Genomic DNA, 16,904 nt, shown 5'->3' with positions numbered 1-16,904 from the left:
AGCCAGGACAGGGAGAGCCCTTCCCAAGCTCTGGGATTATTGTTGAGCAAGTTCAAGGAAAGGCGCATGCCTTCCTTATGCTAAACTAAGGGCAGAGTACAGGCATGCGGTGTGCCTGCTGCGCGCCAGGCACTCCGCTCTGAAGGCAGCTCCATCCTGTTTATTGTTCTAATTGTGTGTTTGGGGATCTGACTTTAGTAATGGGGAGAGGAAAGAGTAATATTCAGAGAGTAAAACCTGGAATTTCTCCCTTTTCCAAAACTTTAAGTCATGAGGCCATAATTTCTTGAGGTCAGAATCAAAGTATTTTTAAATTCAGTTTAGAAAGGCATTGTTTTCCACTTATATCCCTGCCCCTGTTTGTGCCTTGACTGGAAGTCTTATATACTTGAAGGCTTTAGTTGTCATTCTTACTGCTTAGATAGTTCTAGGATGTGGGTATAGAGTCTCTGGGTACTTCTTCCTGTTTCCTGCCTGAAGTGACTGTAGAGCTCACAGTAGGTTAAGGTGCTACTTGCTGGCAGATCTAATAGTTAGCCATATGTAATTAAAGGTGCAAGCTCTGGCGTCCTTTTCAGTTGTCTTTTCACAAGGGAAGTGGTTCATTAAAGGTTAAGGGTGCTGGAGGTGGTGTTAGGGAGAGAGGGAAATCATAGCAATGGTGGGTTGAAGGTGCTTAAACTAGAGAAGAGGTGACAGTGGGGTTCACTGGGAGTTACAGTGGAGGCTTAGGGTGTAGCGATGCTGGTAGGTGGCAGGAAGTAGAAGCCACACTAGAAGAGGAGGGAGTGGTGTAGGAGATGGAGATGGTAGAAGTGGAGGTGAGGGAGGAGATGGAGGGAAAGAAGGGAGGTGGATGAGTGTCAGAGATGGGAGAGGCTGAGGGATGCTGGAAGAAGAAACACTGATTAGGGAGGAAAGGGAGGGGAGCCATGGAGGATAGCGATGGTCAAGGTGGTGCTGGTAGAGAAGATGGAGGAAGATGCGCAGCGAACTGGGGATGGAGGTTGTGAGGAGAGGCGGCAGTGCAGCCGCACATGGAGGGCTGCTGTGGGCATGGCCACACCGACTCTCCACAGCAGCCCTTGAGGCTACGGAGTCTTCCCCAAGGTCGTGTAGCTGCTCATCTGCAGAAATTCTAGAACTGGTGTCCTTCACATTAAGGCCAAGCCGCCTCCTTGATGTGGGAATACCGGATCTAAAACTGGGAATAAAACTGACTTGGCAAAGATATTTTATTTTGGGAAAACCATTTGTCAAGATTGACAGGCTCTGGACACAAGGTTTCTTTGGAGGGTGATGGAAATATTCTAAAATTAGAACATGGTGAGGGTTATACTCTGTGTCTTGATACCAGCACTCACTGGATTGTACACGTACAACAGAGGAAGCGTAAGCTATGTAACATCTCAGTGTAGGTGTTTTAAAGTATGAGACGTTGTAAAACTCTACCATGAATAACTGAATGTGATGTCTAGCATAACAGAACGGGTGCTAAAGCTAAGCCATTGAAAATTGCTTTTGCTGATGCTGTCAAAAGTAGCCTCCTTTGGAGCTAGTTCCATTGAAGAAATGCCAGATGTTGAGTACTAGGGCTATTCTGTGCTTTTCAGAGGTCATAGTAGTTAGGTTAGTAGCAGATCTAAGTGGGAACTTGAGCATGCATGCATATACACACCCACACATCTTAACACATATCATCTATTCATATATACACATGTATGCATATAGGACACAATTTTTTGAAGGCTAGCCAGAAATGGCCCAAACAATTTTCATGTTAGACTCAGCAGCTTATATAAATAGAATTATGAGCAAAAGGTGTAAATCACACCGTTACAGATTAAAAACTATTACCCTCCCTCCTTGTTAGAGACAGCTGGCACGCTGAGCTTCTCTTCTCTCCTTGGGCTCTTGGAAACTATTCTGGCCTGGGCTTCATGCCTGGTTGACATAGGTCTTTGCTCTTTACATAGATATAAAGTATGTGTCATCTAAACAGGCAGGGCCATGTGGGACAAAAGCACGGCTGCAGATGATTTGTGGTGAGCATTTCACCCACTGAGGCAGCTGATTTTGTACATCTCACCAGAAGAGGGATTCGAGTGCCAGGATTGCAGCATTCACCAAATTGTCTGTTACTGTAGGGAAAGTAGCTACAGCAACATCTACTATTAAGAATAGATGGGCTTATACCAGTGAATTATGCACTGGGCACCTGGACAAAATCCTCTCCCCACCTCCTATTGGGGACTCAAGCATGGTGTACCAGTCATCCCAACTGATGTTCCAAAGAACATAGATGGTCAAAGATTGTTGTAAACCAAAACATTATGGAGGAATGGCAGCTAGCGCACAGATGGTCAGTACATAGCAGTCACTGGTCTTCCTTTGAATTAGGCCCCACACGCACCACTGCTACTTGTTCTTCTTCCCCAAGTCACTTCCCCAAGCTTTGAAGCATTGGGTCCTTGATAAGTAGAATGAGAAATTAAACTGTCTGTTCACTAGGCGAGGGTCTCAGCAAGAATTCCAAAGAGTCCTTTACACAGCACACTAATATATTGCTTATGAAACCTAAGATCATCAAACCTCTTCCCAGCTTTTGTCCCTCCTGGCTTACCTTGCTCCATTGGCCACCATTTTGTGAAGCTAAAGGTCCAGGGATCTGATGGTGCAGCCCAGGCAGTCCTGCTGTCTTAAAACAGAGACAGAATGGAGCTGACCATCCTCGCTGTCCTTTTTCACCAATTTCAGGATTTTGTGTGAGTACCACTGCACCATTTAGTATAGTGTCCCAGATTGGGGCACCCAAGAGAGGGTGGGCTTTTCCTGTTCCTGTTTCACAAAGACATGTTTCTACTTGAATGTGCTTGGCAGTCAGATTTTACTTTAGAAAGTACTTCCAAAACCACATGAATCTGAGAAGGTCCAGCATTAACTAAGAAAGTGCCCTGTAGGGCTTCAGGTAAAGAACTTCTGAAATACACTCCTAGCCCTCCCTTCTATTTCTGGAGGTAGACAGCATAGTGATTAAGAAGCATATTCTAAAAAGTGTTTACTGTTAGTCTATCCTTCAAAGAAGAGCCTCAGCTTTCCTCTCAAGCCCCTGCCTGGGCCTCCTGCTTAGGCAGACTGGACCACAGGTCCCCCTCTCGCTCCCTGCCCAGTTCTGTCTTGGAGGAGGCCAGGAGGCTAGGAAGCAGACATGCAGATAAACAGGAACTAACCTGAAGAGGAAGCCTTCAGTCTGGCCTCACTGTCCATTCCCTCGCTCCTGGCAGTGTGACATTGTTTGCCTCGGAATGGTGGGCAGACATTGGCTCTTGACCTTGTGGGTGTCAATGCCACAGTCAGTAGGTAACTTTACTCCTCTGTCTTTGAGGGTTTGATTTCATTTTACAAATGTCATCATTTGTAGTACACGGGTTTACTGCTTCAAATTGAAAAACCTGAAATATGAACTCTAAAATTAAAAACTTCTTGTAAAAAAATATGAGACCACAATTAGAAAATCTGTCCCTGACCCTGTATATAATTAATAAAAGTATGCCATATGTCTACTGTGAGGAAAAGGTGTACATGACACATAACTGATTCGTGTTTTGACCTGAAATTTATTCCTAAGCTCTATCTATCTGGGCACAGATACTCCGAAATATTCTTTTAATGTGAAAAATTGTTTAGTCTCAGACATTTCAGCTAAGGCTCACTCACCATGAGTTAAATCTTCTTGACTTCTCATAGAGACAGAATTCTTAATTTTAAAATGTGTCTTTTGTTTCATCTGGGATTTTACAAACACATGTAGTTCATAGTGGGATTTCATGATCGTACCACATTTAAACGGTTGCTTGAGGCTTCATAAGTGTTGCCAGATGAAGTAGAAAATGCCCCAAGACGCTGTAGATGTTACAGGTAATACTATGTAATAAATATTTGGTAATACTATGTAATATTTGGTTGCATTCTTATACCAAATAATTTTCTGTCTAAACCACAGATTTAACTAGGCATGCTATATTTTTATTTCTAAATCTAGTTTATACTATTTTGCCTTAGTTCTGCCTGCAAGCTACTTGCCTTTTAAGTAGGTGCACCCATGTAGCCCAATGTACTTTTGATTTCTGAGGTTTCTCAGGGGAAGTGCTGTGCTGTGAGTGCATGAGAGAAGAGGCCTCAGACCTGAGTGTTCACAAGACACAGCCAGGTGCTGTCAGGTAGGGCCGTGTGTGTGATGAGGAGGGTATATTTAAGTACAACTGAATGAGATCTGAGCCACTAGAACACAGTCTCTCGAGCTCCTAGAAATGATGGGTTTGTATATCTTGGTACAGGCTTCCCAGTATTCTGGGAACTACGTCCAGGCTAGTGGGGTGATAGCAGCATTTCCATTAGTGGTACTACTCATTCAAGGGCATTTTAGATGAGACATTTTAATATTTCAAGTAAACCTTAAAATTAAAGCCATACCATAGATACATTGTGAGAAATGTGTTCTTTGGCAATTTTATCATTGAACAAACATCATAGAGTATAGTTATACAAAGCTAACTGATGTCCCTGAATACCTGGGTTGTATGGTGTACCCACTGTCAGATATACAGCCTTTATGAATGAAGCTATGTGCTCTATGACTTTTCTAAATCTGTATTAAATCTTTCCTGGCTCAGAAATTTGCTTGAAAGAGGATGACTAAGATGTTCATGTAAAAGAAGTGAGAAAGGAAATACTCTGCTGATGATAAAACCTGTTGGCGGGCTATGTGTGTGTGGAAAATGCAGGATGTCAGCCCAAGAGCAGACAGATGTACTGAACTGATGAGTAGGGAGCTAAGAAGGATGTGTGTGTGTGTGTGTGTGTGTGTGTGTGTGTGTGTGTGTGTGTGTGCGTGTGTGTGTACGCGCACGCGTGCAAATGCAAGCAAGACTTAATGTGTGCACAGTAACCTAGAGCAAGCAAAAGGAAGGATTGGGTGACAAATAGTGTTGTAGTTTGCAAGTCATCTATTGCCCAAAGACTCTTGTTAAGGGTTTGCTCTTCTAGGTGGCACCTTAGGGAGGTGATGGAACCTTCGGGAGGTCAAGCCTAGGGAGAGACGATGGGGACTTGCTCTTGAGGGCAGCCACTTCTTTGTCTCTGGCTCTCTTTTTCCACTTTCTTGAAAGTCTTGGCTATGAGGTAATCAAGTCACCATGGACTCCCTGCTGTTGCCACCTGGCATCTCTAGGTATCCAGAAGTCATGAGGCCAACCAGTTATAAACCAAATTTTAAAAATGGAGTCAAATTAAACCAAGATAATAAGTGTTATCTTGGGTGTTTAATATAGTAACAGAAAACACAAATTGGTTGGGTGACATCTGTCAAATCTCTCTCTTCCTACTAATCACCAAAATAAATGTCAGATATATAAAAGAGTAGTTCATCAAGTCAGAAAGAAAATTGAAGAAAACTCAAGATGAAAGCAAACGGTCAGTCTGAAATCGCACCCCACCCTGAGCAAGAACTCAAGCGTACCATGCTTACTTTGAGATAAACTACTGAGATCTCTAAGTGAGTTAATAGAGTTCAAACTTCATACTTAAAACATGGATTCGGCTCCAGTTCAACGAAGAAATATGTATAAGCAAAGATCAAAGAGTAACTTACAGAAATTTAAGAAAATAAGGCCAATATGACTTCTCTGTGTTTCATCCCCTTTCCTATTCATATTGTTGGAGTTGCTACAGTCCTAGAAGCAACTTGATACCGGTGGTCAATTCCTATGAAACTCAACAACCCTTGCAGTGCTCCATTTTCTGTTGCACATAATGTGAAGCCACCAACTGGATAAATGACGATGGGTTTTGTGTTTGTTGATAGTCCATAGGACCACAGATGAAGTGTTTCTGCCTCTAACCATTCCAGTGCAGTTGTTGGAATCCACGGGGGAAGTAATAAAAGCACAGAAGACCAACTGTATATTCTGAAATATTCTTGACATTGACAGAGTAAGAATCTGATGCTGTAGCAGCTTGGCATGCTGGGAACAATGGATAGGTACAAGGTTGCTACTAATCAGTGATAGATGACCTTCCCTCAATCTATGATTGTCCTGCTTAAGTTTTGACATTATCATTGTGTAAAAGCAACATAATTCAGCACAGACTTTTTGAATTTTAAGCTTGGATCATTTCCTAGACTAATGGTGCGTCGTATTGTGCTATCTTGCTATACTGGGCAGTAGATGTGAATGAACCACAGTTCCTGCTGGACCTCATGGTGGCCTCTGTAGTGTTCCGTGTCTCAAGGGCAGTGTGGAGTTCGTTGGATATGTTCACCTCAGACATTGCTGGTTTATGTTTATCTATTGGGATATGATCCCACTGCAATCGAAGTGGCATCTGTGCCCTGCTTGTGGCTGTATATTAAGTGGACCTAATGAACATTTTGCGCTTTTGGCACAGTTCAAAACCTTTCTAATTACAGAAGTAGTATGTATGTTTTCAAGATGTTCACAGATTTTACAGATTTATCAGAGATTGTTGACATTTGACTACCAAGAGTTAATCACTGCTCTTTTTTTTTTAACCATACGGATATAAAGTAGCATATTTCTACCCATATTTTAACATTTCTTTTACCATCTTGGGCTGTTTCTATGAAGATACTTTTCTAGAATTATATATGTGCTTTTTTAATTTTTGCCTTAAGACTTTGTCTTAAGACTTTGTCAGCATGCCACTGAGTTCCCTGTCCTTTGCAAGGAGCTCTGTATGACCCGTCTCTGGATGTTTCTGGCCCAGGAAGGCCAGTGATAGTTACTATGGTTCTAGTGTGCGCTCTATGGAGTGTTGATTATTGACATTCATTGCCTGAACTGAGCAGTCGACAGCTGTCCTTTTTAATTACTCTTCAGTGAATTCTAAAACAAAAATAAAAAAATCTAGCTCCTTTGACAACAGATTACAATTTGCATATATATTGCATATATATATCCATATATATATATATATATATGGATAGAATTGGAAGAAAAGAAGAAACTGCACGCTGCACACATCGAGCCAGCCGGGTATGATGCCTCCCCTCACTCTGTTGTCTCTCTCTTTTTTTTAGGACAAAGTGGGGCAGTCAACGTCCAAATCCGAAAACCTAGCTAAGTCTGGGTTTTCGCCACAACCAAGAAGCCAACCAGGTAAGAACAGACTAACTTTGCAACTACTCAAGAACTTCACTGCTATATCACTGCTACAATGCTTAGCATTCCTGACACAGCGTGACACTGTTGCAACACCTGTTATACTGTGTTGTTAGGCGGACAGTGACACAGAAAATAATCTGTATGTTTAGTAAGATTGAAATTTTTCCAAGTATTTTTTATTTGTGCCTGGTTGAACCTATAATTGTAAATTCTAGGGATACAAAAACCCAATTGTATTTTCTAAAATGTTCCTGGCATTAACAGATTAAAACACCAGCATCTTCTTTTTCTCTTAAGACCAATAAGATCTAACATACACAGAATTATACATTTTCTTTTTTAAGACTTATTTATTATTTATGTATATAAATGTTCTATTTGTATGCCTGCATAGCAGAAGGGCATCAGATCCCATTACAGATGGTCGTGAGCCACCACGTGGTTGCTGAGAATTGAACTCAGGACCTCTGGAAGAACAGCTACCGCTCTTAACTGCTTAGCCATCTCTCCCACCCTATATATTTTCTTTGGATGAACAAACTTCAGTGAGCCAAAAGTTATGTTCTGTTTTGCGTGAATTATCTGGGACTCGCCTCTCACTGGGTTCTGCACAAAGACAATTCACCATTGCCTACTGGGGTCCTTCTCCAGGGGTTCTCTTCTTTAACTTTAGGGTCCTTTCACCCTGGGACCTGCTGCTGAGTTTTCTGTTGAGTAACTTCACAGCAAAATCCTGTGTGTTTGGGCCTTTTCGTGCTTTTCAGCTATGCTAGTTTTGCATGTATATACTTATGGCTTCTGTCTTCTCTTTTCTCATTTCTTCTATACTGTTGGGTTTCTGAGGGCATCACTCTGGGGAAGAAGGAAATGTCTCTAAATGAATATGAAAGTAATTTGATAAATTAGGTCTAATAAGTGAAAACTTTAATCAAGAATGAAGAATGTGATCCTGACGTGACACTGGGGGAATGCACACAGCCCGTTGCTGGGCTGCTGGTGAGTGTAAGTTCAAGAAGTCACAGAGTTTTGAGCTGGTACGAGTTGTCATATTTTTCTTATTGTTTCTTGAAAAAGGATGATATTTAGCAAAAAATCAGTGTTGAGGTGTACTGTGTAACCAAATAAGGTTTCTCAGGCATCAAGCACCTCATAAAAGAGCCATCATCTGCAGTAGACAAACACAGGTTCACACCTCAGAACATTTTCAAATAATAAGTATGATATATTTGATATAAGCTATAGATATAAGATGTACATATAATATAAGTAAAAGAATACATGTCCATTAGGAGAGGTGTGAATTTTAACTCAGTATAGCCTACCACTGACAAATGAGCTCACTGAAGTTGAGATATTCCAGGTGTTATCTGGAATTCCCAAGAACATATCTCTTATCCTCCACTCTCAACTACTCATACACAGTAGGTAAAGTTGGCTTCCTGTGTGTTCTCCTTCTCTTATTGGCTATGGAGCAGCCAGTGGAAGCTAGGACTCTGATGTGTCACAGCACCTGAAATAGGACTTCAAGGGGAAAGGATCATGTTTTCATATGAAATTCAACTGCCTATTGCCCTCAGAGTTTTAACCTTTAAGCACACCTGTGACATTGGCTTCCCTTAGCCCTCTTCTTCACATAGCATGTCAAACCAGAAGAAAAAAGAGAACCAAAGAAAGGCCTGGTAGTGTAGCCTCAGAACCAACAAGAACAAATAGAGATTAGTCCAAAGTAATGAAGCCAAGGAAGATCTAAAGGGAAGAAATACATGTTCTAACACACTGAGACTAATAACCCACCTGGGCACAACAGTGTCAGATAATCTAATTTGTTTCAAAGCACTAAGGGAAAGGTAACTTTCTATCTAGAATTTTATACTAATGTATCCTTTCTAGTAAGGTACAATGACACTTTTTCAAGCAGTTCTTCGGGAAACAAGTTACTGGCAAGCTTTGTTGAAAGAAGGATTCAGGGCTGGGAAAACATAAGTGAGTGGTAGAGCTCTTGCTTACCAGGCATATGCCCTTGGTTTCATTTCTCATATTGAAAAAGGTTATCAAAGGTGCTACTTCAGGAAAGGGGAATGGGAGCATTGAGGGGAAAAGGCAAGCAGGTAACAGTGCAGTGGAGAGAAACTAGCATGGTATTGTTAGTGCAATGCCATGCAAATTGTTGAAACGGGGACAAAGTGAACACCACATACTCAGATTTTGGGAGTCATCAGTGAGTATGAGTCAAACCTGAAGAGAATCTAGTTAGGAGAAATAAAATGTGGAAAGACTTGTAAAAAGCCTTGATTATATATTTGAAAATGTTAAATGCAGCTAAAAGTTTATACTTACTAAAAGAACATATATATCTATAGTTACTAAACAGAAAAATGAGAATTTTTTTTCTTAAAATCGAACTGCCATATAGAAAAAGAAGAAAAAATAAGACAGGAAAGGAAAAATGAAGTCATACAGAAGATACAAGACAGTAAGGTGACTCCAAGCATATCCATAATGGTATCCACAGGTTCGCACTCAAGATTCACCTCCAACCTTACACCCACCAGACACTCTAGAGTCTTCTCTCAACCTGTTTGACTTTTTTGAAAAGTTGGCCATATATGGAAAGTTGCAGTAAATTTTAAGCAATCCATTTCATGCAAGCCTCGTTCTTTGACCTAGTGTGATTAAATCAAATGTCAAAACAAAACACGTAACATGTTTGTAGAAACTTTAAAACAAACCCTTATTTCACTCATGGCCTACACAAGGAATCATGCTGGAAATGCCAGTCATTTAGAACGGAATGGGCATGAGTGTATGGCAGATAGAAAGTGTGTCCACACACTGCTCAAGTGCTATGTAGAGCCTCACCTCTGTCTTCCAAAAGGGATGGCTGAAGCTAAAAGAGTGTATATAGAGTAAATCTGAGCAGTTTCAAAGGAAGCAATTACAAAAGTTAAAATAGGAACTCAGTGAAATAAAAATAGATCAGTAAACAATAATGAAATCAAAGCTAGTCTTTTGTGTTAAGTAAATAGAAAGTTATATCACAGCCCACAGACTTGTATCAAAGCAAACCATATTAGTAGCATGTTAGAGTTTTAGAAACAAGATCTCGTGCTGTGAATGTGAAAATATAGATAAATGATCGCAACAGTGTAAAAGCATATCTGCTCTTGAAATAGGCAAATCTTTGTGTAGATGTGGTGTTAGGTACTGAACCCCTAGGACCCCAGGCATAGGCAAGTGCTTTCTCTACCACTGAGCTGAAACCTGAAACTGGAAATAAAAAAATCTTAAATAGCTCTAGAGGAATGGGAACCAGTGATCAAGACTCTTCCTTCAGTAATATCTACAGTTTCCAGATGAATATTACAAAATTTTGAAGGAACACATATTGTCTGTCTATGCAGAGTATTTCAGAGAGATACAGGCATAAGAATGCTTCTACTGAAATGTATTTATAAATATATTTGAAATAGTATAGAAGCCAAAATTATAGGCCTGTTTCACATTTTAACACATTTTAAAATCTAAATAACTCCGTAATTAATCAAATTCTTTTAGTTTAATCTTTAGAAGTATTATACCCAAGTTGGAGTCAATTACACAAAGGTGTTTATCATCATAAGCTAGGGATGAATATAGCAAATATGTTCCAATATTAAAGAAAAATGAAAGAACTCTGTCCTTTATTTGAATAACAAGAATAAACTAGAAGTGAGGCTCTTCATGCTTAAAGGCTAAGACCTCTGTCCTGTAACCCTAGAGAACAGTGCATGTACATACAAATTTCTGTTTAAATGACACAGGCACTAAATGGTACTTAGCCCCTCCTCCATGGTAGGGAGGAACAATGTATGTAACATGCATGGTATTATTGTCTTCTGTTAGGTAGGAAGGAAGGAAGGAAAGAAAAGAAAGAAACTAACTTTAGTTCTTGTAAATAGTAAAGACAGTGTCACATAGAAAAGATAGCAAAGAGTCTGGGCAGGCAGAAACATCAAGTGTGCTATCTTCCTTCTGATTCTGAACACTCACTTCACACGAAAACTAGGGAAACCAACTGAGTGGGAATCAAGGAAGCCAATGCTCCGAGGGAGGGTTCATGGAATACAAGGGCACAGTCCCTCTTTCAAGTGTGTCCAAGTGCAATGTTCATCTTCCCTCTTGGCACACACACAGCACTTGGGAGTCTGTGGTGAGCAGTCCTGGGGTGTTATAGCTCTCTGGCAGTGCAGTACAGAGGCCGTTCCCTTCCTGGGAGAAAGTGGATCAGTTTGTGTCTAGGCAAGCATAAAGCCCCACAGGAACCTTCAGGGTACCTTTCCAGTGCTTTCCCCAAATTACTATCCTCTTGTCCCCACACCCAACACCCAGAACCAAATTCAGTATATAAGGTTCCTGGGATACTTGGCTGACTAGGACCAAGACACCATGTTGTTCCTTCTTGCTTCCTTCATTTCTGATACCAACTTTAGGATTACAAATATGTGGGACCCAGAGTTGCCAGTTCCTTACAAGGGACCTAATGTATAGAATAAAAGATTAGCTGTGCCTTTCCTTGACCTCTTACTTCTCTCTGGCAAAGAGGATTTGTCGTTCCTGTTTGGTTATCTCATTCCTAACATAAGCTGCTTATTTTTATGTGGCAGTTGCTAAAAACACTCCATGTATTTCTTAGCTGCACCAACAGAAAGGGCTACACTTTACTTCAAAATGGCTCATTTTCTAATACTTAAAGCTACTCTAACAATTTCTAAAAAAAAAAAAAAACTTTCTTATGGAAAAATACATAAAATTAAATTTATCATTGTAGCCATCTTAAGGGTATAATTCAGTGCTGCTCTTTTTAGTCACAGTGCTGTACAACCGTCATCAATAGCTATTTCCAAGGCTCTCTTAGCCTCCAACAGAAACTCTGAGCCAATTAAGCAGTAAATCCTCCTGCCTCTTATAACCACTAGTCTTTCTAACCACTAGTCTATATTAACTTATATTATAGCCTCATATCTTTTACTGCTAAATAACATTCTGGTATGTTGGCCTCCATTCATCTGTAGATAGATGATTATTCAATTTTCTTCCACCTTTGGCTCTTGTGGCCATTAGCATTTGAGTGTCTAAATCTCTAGATTTCAAGTCTCATGGGCATATTCTTAGGGGTGGAATTACCGAAATTTTCCTCACTTCTGTACTAAAGCCTAATACATTTGTTAGAGTCAGGATGTTAAAAAGTGGAAGAATTACCTCTCGTTCTTTTCCCACCAAATCGCTAGTGTCTACATTCCTTCTGCATTATGGAAAATTAAATAGCTCTGGCCATTTATCTTACCAGATAATGACACTTGTACATCATGATAACTGGTCTGGTATCAGACAGCATGAGGAATTATAAACTCTTAGATTGGACATGATTTCTTGGCTGTCTTCTTCTTGTATGTTTCTGGTGCGTGCTGGTCTGCAGTGAGTTTTTCAATGGAGTTAAGCACTGTTAGCAGAGATCACCAATCAGTAGCTATTAGAGTCTAGCGTCTACTGATTAACTAATTTTCTGCTTCACCACTTAGCACGTAAGTGCCTTGTCATTCAAGCCTCTGACTCTAGATTCAATTTTGATTTTAGACTCTAGAAGTCTTTGATTTAATAATCCTACAAGATGAAGTTAGCATGCAGGTCCTTAACTCGGCTATCTTTTTGGCTATCTTTTTAAATAGTATGCTTTCATGCCAAATAACTGAAACTCTATTGCAGAACTTGTGTGCCTTTTGGGTAGGTTGTGTAGTGAATGACTGCATCCTAACTACTAATGGAAGGACAATGAACGAGTTCACATCTGTCTACTCACAGTCTAACCTGTGGCAGTTTTCTAAGGAATGAAAGAGTAGAGATGTAGCTGACCACAGAGTTTAACTGACTGGATGTTTAACTTCCTGAAAGACTGTAGCTTTATGAACTTACTCAACTATTTAGTACCTACTCTGTGCCAGACCCCAATGTTAGGTGATGAGGCAAAAATGAAAGAACTTAATTCCAGCCATGTAGAAATTCAAGTTTAGTGACAAAGGGAGATAGAAAATTGAAATCTATATCAGGTAAAAAAGAACTAAAGAAAGTAATTAACATGTAAGGAGATAATGTGTCCAACTTTTGAGTTAGGTCGTATATTGTTTCCTCTTTGTTATAAAATACTTTAACCAAAAGCTGCTTACAGACCACTTTATTTTGGATTATGGTTCCAGAAGGGAGTCCAAAATGGCGGGAGGAAGCATGTCAGCAGTCAGTCAGAGCAGGAAGCCAGCTGACCAAATTTCTATGAAGACTCAGGAAGCAGAATGATCATTTTAACCAAACATAGGAAGCAAAGAACAAGCTAGAAATGAGCTGAGGCTATAAACCCCTAAAGCCCACCCCTAGTGATGAAATTCCTCCAGTGAGGCTGCACCTCTGTCACTCTACAAATGGTGTAGCCATCTGGGGACCAAGTGGGAGGCATTTCTCTTCCAAATGACCCATAGGTTGTTCATTAGTCTCCATTGCGGAAGTTGAATGACTCAGCCCCGTTTCCTTACCTGGAAAGAAAAAAGTAGAAAAAAAATGACTACTTGGCTGGTTTGGTAGGATATTAGAAATAGCTAGAGAAAGAGCCTGCCCTGTGACATGTGCCACATAGGACATGGCACCTTATAGGTACTGAGAAAATGACAGCTCAGTTTTGTCCTTGTCATTAGTAATTGCAACCTTTCAGAGAAAGGCAGAAATAAAAAAGTAACGTTCTTTTTCTTATCTGCATCCAGCTTATGAGATCTGCGTAGAACGTGTTCTATCAGGATACGTGTCTGTCACACTCTGACTGAGAGGAGCCTGTGCTCCTGAGTCAGTTCTTCAAGAAGGTGCTGCTTAGGGTTATGTATTTATTCTTGATAACATAAAAACTATTATGAAAAGAGCAAGCATTCACTTAGTGACGGTCATAATCCCTTCAGACTGCCACAAGCCAGTGCCACAGCTTAGGTGGCATATAAGTAACAGGGATGTACTGCACTAACCTCAACAGAGCAGAAGTCTAAGATAGAGGCCTCTGCAGATGCACCACCTTCCTCACAGCTGCCTTCTGGCTGTGTTTGCAGCTTGTAGGAGGGGCGAGTGTGTCTAATCCTATTTCTGACACAAAGCCCTCTTGACCTAATCACTTACCAGAGGTCCCACCCACCAACTCCATGCAAGTTGGCCCTAGTACCTAGTTTCAAGACCTGCAAAAATTCAGACCTTAGCAGGAACTCAATTCTACTTATATCCTGTGCCCAGCCCTAAAGAGTGGGATTCATACCTCCAGGTGCATTCCAAGAACATGTTTTCACCCACAGAACCCCAAGTAGCCCTGCACTTTGTGCATATTAGGAGATGGCTCTGGATGTTCTATTCTACCCAGCCCTGGTCTGAACCTGCAATGCTGGTACAGCTGCAGTCTAGTCTCTGTCCTAGAAGCCAGCTTTTGTCTCCTGGGCTTTTTGGCTCTGGGGTCTCCTGGGATGGTTTCAGCCTCTGATGCCTTAACACTGAGGCTCTTCTGAGAGCCGAGTGCCCTTTCTACGACTGCCTTGCCTGTAAACAGAGGTGGCGTCAACTTCTCTCCCTTAAGCACTGAGTAGACCCATGCTGGGAGGAGTGCTGGCCTCTGGAGTGTGTTTATAGACCAAGAACTTCACTCTGCCAAGAATCCCTTCATCTGAGGATACAAGCCTGCTGTACCTTCCCGCTTCCCCTAAGCTGAAGCCAAAAATCATCCCTTTCAGTTGGGAGCCCATGCTCACATTCCTACTGGACATACCCTGATAGGTACCACTTAAACTAGAGCAGGTTTTAACTCAAAGAAGGAATTACTTTTCCAAAAGTTGTAAAATAACAATTTTTATATCCTTCCCCGCTACTTTATATTCAGTACCTTAACCCTTTTCCAATGCTTGTGGGTTTTTTTTTTTTTACTGACATAAGTATTACACATATTTATAGGTACCATGTGATGTTTTAGTACATGTATACATTGTATAATGTTCAAGTCAGGATAAACATGTTCTTCTCAAATACTCTCTCTGGTAAACATTTAAAAATACGAAATGCTTTACAAATAGTATAGAGACACGGAGCTGGTCTATTTTAACCTTTGTACCCACTACCTTAACTGAGGATGGATAGGCAGTTTGTACTCTCTTAAATATGTGTGAATGAAGCAGCATTGAGGAGGTGAATAGATTTTGAATTTATAGAGTTAAGTTCTTGAGTGCACAGTGTTTCTACTTAATATGATGATAAAGATTCCTCAGTGTCTTATTTGGTTTTAAAACATTGACTCTTTGAGAGCTCAATACCCATGAGTGACAGACTTTTGGACCATAACCTTGAGTTTCCTTTTTCGAGTTCAGTGTTCTTAGACTAATATTTTTAGGGTTGTGGAAAATGGGAACCTTCTAAAGTGACAAGTTATTTATATAGTTTCTTGTATCCAGGCTTCTGCCTGATTTATGATGTAATAGAAAAAGTAGGAATTGAAATTAGAAGGTTGAAAAGAAACAGTTTAAATTGGTAAGGAAGATACAGTTTATCTCTTGTCCTTTTGGAATGTTATTTTGTAGCTTGTGTACACATACAAGGTATCTTCTGAAAGTAAAAATAGAAATTGCATGGCTGTATCTGTGCTTTTACAATGTAATTTGCAGCTCAGGTCTTTGGTTTCCATTTGGCGGGCTGACACATTTGGGTAGTGGAAAATTCCTTTGCTGTGTTGTATGGGTCTTTGGTGCGGAATCCAAGTCACCTTAAAGAACTGGGAAGAGACTTAGTCATGCCCAGGTGCTTCCTTGAACACTGTGGGAGGATCCTATAAAATCTGAGGAAGGACACTGTACCATGGGACACTTATTGAACACCCAGTGCCAGTTCTTTAGTTTTAATACATGGAATCATTGAGTAAAATAAGTAGCTTTCCTTATTTTTTAAAATGAAACTATTGTACAGTTCCCTGAAACATTGTTTTAAAAATAAATCTCATAGGAATCAAAATACAAAGCAATCAATCATTTTTTTATTGTTCTGTTGTTACTGTTGTTGTTGTTTTTCAAGGGTGGAGAGTAGCTTGCAGTTACACAGCCACCAAGATACTTTGATTTGCCCTAGGCTTTAGCCTATGGCACTTAGCTGCCCCTGGGGTATGGTGGGCCCCAACTGTCTATAAAGTAGACAAACTTTCTGTTTACCATAGTTCTATTGATTGAGGCTCTATTGGCAGTAGAGCTTCACACACGCCATTATGATGTGTCCACAGTGAACAACTGCTTCCTGCCACTATCCTGAGTACTGATCAAACATTAATTTTATACTGAAGATTCATTTTTCTGAGGAAGAGGACCCCATGCTAACTGTAACTCACTTTAGAAACAGGCAGCATTTCTGTGCCCCTATAATAAGCCAGTGCTCACAGTACAACCTGGAGAGCTTCCCCACAGACAGTGTCAGGCACTCTTGAGCATCCTTAATATTTGCTCACACACCTTTGCCTCAGGGGTTTCCCATTCTTGTTTTGTCTCCTGACTAGGGTATTCCTCTTTACCTTAAACTGATTTTCTCAAGGATTCCTCCTGGCATTTCTCCCTGGCCATGCTGGTGTCACTACTGTTCACCTGATGCCATTCTGAAGTCTAACTTTGATGAGTCCAGTCCTATGATGGCCATCAT

The 16,904-nt window shown here is 40.6% G+C and overlaps 1 protein-coding gene across 18 annotated transcripts in view; it reads left to right on the top strand.

Moving 5' to 3' along the window:
- The window catches only part of Grb10 (growth factor receptor bound protein 10), a 107,747-nt gene that overhangs the window by 45,468 nt on the left and 45,375 nt on the right, over positions 1-16,904 (top strand). For all 18 annotated transcript variants that reach the window (NM_001401403.1, NM_001401404.1, XM_063273491.1 and 15 more), the window contains exon 2: positions 7,100-7,178. Coding sequence is in view for 4 of the 18 variants with exons in the window: in XM_039092313.2 (XP_038948241.1) it covers positions 7,100-7,178 (79 nt within the window). In the remaining 14 variants the exon portion in view is untranslated. The remainder of the gene's footprint in view (positions 1-7,099; positions 7,179-16,904) is intronic.

Source organism: Rattus norvegicus, chromosome 14, assembly GCF_036323735.1.
Source record: "Rattus norvegicus strain BN/NHsdMcwi chromosome 14, GRCr8, whole genome shotgun sequence".
NCBI classification, from domain to species: domain Eukaryota; kingdom Metazoa; phylum Chordata; class Mammalia; order Rodentia; family Muridae; genus Rattus; species Rattus norvegicus.
This window is presented reverse-complemented; position numbering and strand designations above follow the sequence as displayed.